A 7,042-nucleotide genomic window follows, 5' to 3' on the forward strand; every position below is an offset into this window, starting at 1 on the left:
CCACATATAAGGCCATTAATATTCAGATCCCACCGTAATCAGAACCTAGCATCACCAAATAAGCAGCAAGCATCTCACCATACAAAGCATCGCCTTTTTCAGGGTGGTCGAAATATGTTAAGGGTGTGACACTAAGGATACCCCCATTTTTCTTACCACACCCAAGGGGTGCTAAAAGGTGCTAATGGGTGCTAAAAGTGGTCCCAAGCCCATTTTCCCCCTGCTGCCCCCCTCTCTCCTCTCCTCTCTCTCTCCTCCCCGCCACCTGCCTCTTTAGCCTGCCCCGCTGCCTCCACCGGCCCTGCCTCCGCGCGCACGCCCCCGCTGCCTCCGCCGGCCTTGCCTCCACCGCCCGGCCCCGCCGCCTCTGCCGGCGTGCCACGCCGCCTCCGCCACACCTCCGCCGCCGCCACTGCCCGCCGCTGCCGTAGGTGGGTGCCCGTCGGGGAGACCCGTGCCACCACCACCTCACGAGCAACTGCCAGCTCGGGATCCGACCGGCGCCGCCGCCGCGGTCAGCCGCCTGCCGGGGAGCCCGACCCCACGCCGTCCTTGCGCCAGATTTGCGATATGAGAGAAGGGGGAGGAGGAGGTGGAGGTCCTCGCCACCGCCGTCCTTGCTGCCGCCGGGCTTCGCTCGGGTGGCGGCAAAGCGGGGTAGAGGGTGGGGCGCAGCCGGTGGCAGCGCGGGATGGAGAGCCGTTGTGCCCCTTAACCACGTAGGGGCGCGTGGCCAACGGGCTGCCGCAGAGGCAGGGTCGTGGCCGCTGCGCGCGGAGGAGGTGCGCGGCTGCCGGTCACCTGGCCAGCAAGAGGGAGGCGAAGGGGTCGTGAAGACAGGACCGTCGCGGCCTGTCCGCCGGCTCGCAGGAGAAAGAAGGAGGTCCGCCGGTCTTGGGGGAGAGAGAAGAAGAGAGAGGAAGGAAGGAAGGAAGTAGGGGTATAATTGTCATTTGCTATTAAAGGTGCTAAAGTTTACCACACTATCCAAACAACCTAAGGTGTTAAACTTTAGCACTCCATTTAAAGGTGCTAAACTTTAGCACTGTGCTAAAGTTTAGCCCAAGGTTCCCAAACAGGGCCTAAGGGCCTTCTTGCCGCCACGAATTAGACAGATACTTTGCGTTGCTCGCAAACCATATTCAAGCAGGGTCATTATTTGTTCAGTTGTCATTCGTCATTGATGACGACGAGTAGGTCATCACATCATCTTTTTACTTTGTTTCTTCTTTTTTACCAGTTGTCTGAAGCACTGCAACCTGCGTCTGCATGGCTGCACCTCTCCTGCAACTGCAATTTCGAAGGCGTTCCAATGAAATACTCCCTCCGTCCTAAAATATAGCTACGCTTAGCTTTTTCAAAAATCAAATCTTTCTAACTTTGACAATACTATCTCTAAAAATAATTTATTTTAAATAGATAGTTACTCCCTCCATCCCAAAATAAGTACACTTCTAGAGTTTGGGTGAAAAGATCAATGTTAGTGAAAAATTACATATATATCCCTATAAAGTTGTAATCATTACACTTTGGGAGGAGAGAAAGTAGAAAAATACAACTAGATGGTCCCATTTCTAGATGTGCACTTATTTTGGAACAAATTTTAAACTCTAGAAATGCACTTATTAGGGACGGAGGGAGTAGTTTCATGATAAATCTATTAATATTATTTTTATGTTATTATTTTTTATAATTATTTCTCAATTCATGATCAAAGTTGAAAAAAATTGTCTTTGAAAAAATCTAAACATAGCTGTATTTTATTTTAGGACGAAGGGAGTACATTGCCTGCTGGAAGCAAACCAGCTAGCAGCCGATGATAAATAAACACCAAATTAATGGGCGACAAAACAATGCACGGAACCAACCGACAAACACAAAGCTGACGAACAGATGGATGAAACCTTCCAAGCTTCCTCCTAGTGTGCACGGAATTAATAACCTGAGGAAGCAACCACTCTAACGCAAAGTTCGGGTTACCTCCGGAACAGAAGAAGCAACATTCGATCAGCCTGAACTTGTAATCGCTCGAGATTCCTTGCTTCCTTCGAAATGGCAAAGGCAGGTACCAATTCTTGTGTCCGGCTATGGGAGAAACTTGCATCGTATAAGAGGTGACATAGCTCCGTGCATGCTTCTTAAGCTTCAGCCGCGAAGAACTCGCCCTCTTCACCCACCCAATCGAGCTAGGAGGATCGGCAGAAACACAAGAGCAGGTCTGAAGCATTTGCTCCATCAAGGTACGTGAAGTTCTGAATAATTTCTTCATGCTATAATGTACTTACGGGGCAAAACCAGACCTGGCTTTGAAATTGCCAAATAATTTTGCCTAAATTAATGTCATTATGTTTACAAACACGACACGTTCCAGACAATTTCCTGCAAACGACACCTCAAGAAAACAGCATACACGATGATCTATAAGGATTGAGGTTACCAGTAGATGTCAGGTCAGTCTATAAATCAAACAAACCCCTGATCATCACCTATCATGTCACTCCAGCAGGTAAGTATGCAAGGAATCACAAAGGCGCTGCGCCTCCATGGAAGGCAACTAAGGCACGCAGTTCTACAACATATGAACAAGGGGATCTTCTCTTGGGCCACCCTGATCTCGCGCATACAAAGCGAGTCGCCAACTGTGATTATACCTCACATAGGGCTCGAGAACATCACGGTCAGCGAGATTCTTCAGGCAAAAGGGGAGGCTGAAGCTGGAGCAGTCTACTGGTGTGACACCAGCAATTCGGTGCATGAAGCTGTCAAGCACGTAAGCATTTATATTGTCAAGCAGAAATGTAGAACGGATAATTTCTTTCTTTATTCTCATATAAGACAGGTGATCAATGCAAAAAAACACCCGTAAAATTGTAGATGACAGTCCATAATGTTGGGGCTCTAGTGGTGCTCAAGTCAGGGGACATGAAGCAGCTTGCAGGAATTGTTACTGAGAGAGGTAAGCTAAAATCAGCTACTGAGAGCTGGCCAACCGGAATCCATATAATCTGGCAAATTACGTTTTTTATACCAATTTACGTTTTTTTTATGAGAGCTAAACTACTGTCAACATCAAGCTGTTCTTTCTCTGGAAGCAAAGAAAACAACAATCGAAAGGTAGTATCAAGACAGTGAAAATATTGACGGCCACGATAAGTAGCCTTAACTGAAGCAGACTGTTCAAATAAAGCATGTTGATAATAGAAAACACGGAATTTTCATGACACATATATAGAAAATCGGAAAGCATGAAGCTGGCATATCCACTACCCAGTATAAAACATATAAAGATTTTTTTCAGAACAGTTTAAGGCAAAGAATGCACTTAAACATGAATGCTAAAACAATATTTTTTTGATATAGATTTTGCCAGGAAGATCCTCTTGCCAGGGCGACCTTCAGAAGAAACAAGAGTTGAAGATATCATGACTGAAGAGGTGAATGGACTTGAAAAGTGAAAATATCTCTAATTGAACAATATCATAGCATATCTCCTAGTCATCATTTTCTTTACTATATTCCAGGACAAGCTAATTAGTCATCATTTTCTTTACTATATTCCAGGACAAGCTAATTACAGTGTCCAGTAATACCAATATCCTACGAGCGATGGAGGTAATGACAGGTAAGGTTTCATTCGCTTATTTCATAAAGTAAGGTGATTGTATCCCAATTGCAAGTTACAGGGAAAAACTAGAATCTAATTCTTGTTTTTTTTCCCTTCTTGTTAACAGACAAGCATATCAGACATGTTCCTGTATTCGACGAGAAGGTAGTTGGTATGATTTCCATTGGTGATGTTGTTAGAGCTATCGTCGACCAACAGCACCAAGAAGTAAAACAGCTGAAGAAGTATATCAGAGGAGATTACTATTAGAATTGTTTTTAGTTTTTACATTTGATGAAAAAAAAACAGTATGCAATCATCCATGATATTTAACTAAGATATATATTTTCCTCCATGAAGCAATCAATTCCCACTGTTTATCATGTGAAATTTGCTGCTGAGCTAAGAAAGAGATGGAAAATTATAACCTTCATATTGGATCATTTGAGTTTGGACAGGTTATGATCTGTGATCAAGCATCAACCATATCAGTGCATCCTCGATCTAAAGACACCTATTTACTGTGATCAGATAGCGTCTAAGTTTTATAGAAAAAAATTAGGTATTTACATGGAGAAACAAGAGGCTACAATACCAAAAACAAAACACCAGGGCAATAAACTTATGTTTGACTCAATCGGGCTTGATTTATCATAGAATTGTTTTTTCAAAAGTACTGCCTATAATAATGTATAAGAGCCTGTTCGCTTCAGCTTATAAGCCGGCTGAAAAGCTGAAACGGCTGATTTGTTGTGAGAGAAAAATACTGTTTGGTGGCTGATAAGCCGGCTGAATAAGCTAAAGTGAACAGGCCCTAAGTTTTCTATGCCCAATTAGTAAGTGGTAAGTTAACCAATTTAGAATAACCGCTACAAGAACAGCTCCCAATATTTCCATATTTACATAATTTTTCTACTTATCTTGTTTGGATGAATGAGCACTTTTATTTTGAATAGGATTTATTACTGAAACTTGTGACCTATAGTGTACAAGGCCAGCCAACCAGTCGACAAATAGACACAAGGCACACTGTCGTGGAGAGACAGAAAGAAAATGTGGGCTTTAATTTGGTTGGGCTTCATGTAGCGGCCCGTTGGCCAAGTTTCGGCAGGGAGTAGAAAAGGCAAATCGGGCAGCCTAGACATGAGCATTTGTCGGACTAAGCCGGGCTGAAAAATCCGGTTCATTTTGTGCTCACGGTCATCCCTGGGGTCCATTCTTCTTTATTTAAAAAATAAATTAAATAAATTGTTTGGGCAAGCTCAGGCTGATCCAAATTTTTTTATTTGGTTTTCGCTGATCACGTCTGCCCCTATAGCGAAGTGTGGGCAGGCCAAATCTTAGTGAGCTTAGGTCGGACCGGATAAAAAATGCTCAGGTTTTGGGCAGCCCAGTACCGGGCTCTGCTTACAAAAAGATTCACAAATCACAAGGAAGAAACATCAAACGACGTGTTAATTGCCCGTTAAATTATCTTTTGGAAATAAAATAAACATACATGTATAGAAAAATATAGATCAAATTCAATATTAATGGTACTCGCTACCTGGTTCATTAATATTTTTCAAGTATATTTTGCCCTTCTAGACTATTCTCAGTCGCTACTCGCTGCATATCCAGCCTGCTAATGTTTTGCCCTTTGGCTCCGAGTAATTCCTAGACAAATTCAGATGCTTAAAGCGAATGCTAGTTGGCCTCATAATGTAGCTTGACCGCGAAATAATTGGTTCTTTACCAGTACTGTAGATTAGCAGTTTTGCGGTCCCGGAAAGTACCACTGCTTTTCCTTTCGTAGATTCTTCCAAGTGATGCCAAGCTCCTCACAGGAGTAGAATGCTAGTGTCGCAGCTCCAGGGAAATCAAGGGTAAGTTTGGTAGAACTTTATTTGATTCTGATTTTTTATGGAGCTGATTCTTTGATAGAAGTGATTCTGTGGTTGAAGGTGATTCTCTTTGATTCTCTAGCATAAACTCTTAAAATTAGGATGGAGAATCACTTCACAAAATCAAAAGCTACCTTTTTCAGCTCCCAGCCTCTTAGTTCATTTCAAATAATCAGTTCACAGAATCCGCAAGAGGGATTCCTGCGACTAACGTTAGCAGAGAACCACTTCTATCTGAAAAACTGTTTGGCAGAGCTTCTGCTGAATTTAGCAGATAATTAGCTCTTGGAGTACTACCAAATGCACCTTAAGATTCCAGCTACAGATTCTTGCATTAGCTTGCAAGTTGAGGCTGCTGTAATCTGCACTGGATTGATTTAATAATATAGAATTCCATTAAATTTGGGGGCAGATGAACTCCCCCACCAAGAATATTAGGACTCAAAAAGCACAGGCTTTCAGAAACTGATATAGTAATCTCAATTTTCATTTTTGAGAAAAGAAATGGCCTGTTGTTCACGTCTCTTCAGGTAAATATAGCTTCTAGATCAAACAGTATCATGATATCTGCACCAGCATCCCAACCCTCCTAAGTCAACTGGTTTCCACATAACTTACTCTAGCCTGATTCCTGACATAATTATTTGAAATGAACGGAATGGGAGATGAAAAGTAATTTTTTCTGATTCACTTCACGTTCAGATCAATTCATACTTAAATTTAGCAAAAAAGAACACTTTAAATACAAAATCACTTCTTCTTACAGTGAATCCGAATCAAAAGCAGATGAAACTCTACAAACATGCCTTAAATATATCATTGAAGATTTTATTTCAAAAATTATGAAAGAACGGTGTTTTTCAAGTATACACACAACAATTCACAGAAACTTCCCCAATAGCATCACAATTCACATATGCATGCACTGTTTTCTCAGCTGGCAGTCTGGCACGGCCAGGCCTATGGCGCCGACAGTGACACGTGAAACGAAGAACAAATAATATCATCAGGAGACATGATTAGCTGCGTCGTTAAGGCCAATGTTTATAGGAAAAGATGGCGATACCATTTAGAGGCAGGGATCAGTGACGGTGGCTTCTGGCCGGCATATGTTCTGGAATTCACTTGCATTGTTCGTGGATGCATGTGGTTTTCCTCAATCTACGAGCGGGGTTTGTTTGACAAGTCGTCGGATGGGAAAGGCCTCCAGTTGCAGTTTTCAATCACCTGATCATACTTTGATATAGAGCGTTAGGATGAAATTATAAATTATTTTGGCTTTTTAGATTCATAGACTTTGTTATGCACTTAGATACCTTATGTCTAGATGCATAATAATATCTATCCATTTAGAAAAGTCAAAACGATTTATAATTTGGAACGGAAGGAGTACTTAGAACGACATGTTTTCATTTTATTTTTAAAAGGAGATTGTACGAAGAAAATTTTTTGTGGAGGCCCCGGTTGGAAATAGGGCATTTTTCTCGATTCTTTTGTAGAGTGAAATATTGTACTTTTAATTAAATTCCTGCAGAGCACAAAATTCTCTCCGATC

The 7,042-nt window shown here is 42.2% G+C and overlaps 1 protein-coding gene across 2 annotated transcripts; it reads left to right on the top strand.

The window, feature by feature from the left end:
* The first annotated feature begins 2,100 nt into the window (after nt 1-2,100).
* On the top strand, nt 2,101-3,987 carry LOC101753843 (CBS domain-containing protein CBSX3, mitochondrial). 2 transcript variants are annotated; one of them, XM_012846191.3, is made up of 6 exons: nt 2,101-2,240; nt 2,504-2,770; nt 2,875-2,956; nt 3,361-3,434; nt 3,562-3,622; nt 3,732-3,987. In XM_012846191.3, the coding sequence occupies exons 2-6, from the start codon at nt 2,513-2,515 to the stop codon at nt 3,872-3,874; spliced, it is 618 nt and encodes a 205-aa protein (XP_012701645.1). In that variant the 5' UTR covers nt 2,101-2,240; nt 2,504-2,512; the 3' UTR covers nt 3,875-3,987. The 2 variants fall into 2 exon arrangements, with proteins under 2 accessions (XP_012701645.1, XP_012701646.1); XM_012846192.3 differs by having other exon boundaries at nt 2,117-2,240; nt 2,507-2,770.
* The last annotated feature ends 3,055 nt before the right edge of the window (nt 3,988-7,042 follow it).

Source organism: Setaria italica, chromosome V, assembly GCF_000263155.2.
Source record: "Setaria italica strain Yugu1 chromosome V, Setaria_italica_v2.0, whole genome shotgun sequence".
Taxonomy (NCBI): Eukaryota; Viridiplantae; Streptophyta; class Magnoliopsida; order Poales; family Poaceae; genus Setaria; species Setaria italica.

What these genes read in the sequence shown, in the direction of transcription:
- LOC101753843 (XM_012846191.3), top strand. Translation starts at nt 2,513, where the DNA reads ATGCAAGGAATCACAAAGGCGCTGCGCCTCCATGGAAGGCAACTAAGG. An exon ending in AGGAATTGTTACTGAGAGAG is followed by an intron (nt 2,957 to 3,360) that starts GTAAGCTAAAAT and finishes TTTTTGATATAG; the next exon opens with ATTTTGCCAGGAAGATCCTC. An exon ending in AAGATATCATGACTGAAGAG is followed by an intron (nt 3,435 to 3,561) that starts GTGAATGGACTT and finishes ACTATATTCCAG; the next exon opens with GACAAGCTAATTACAGTGTC.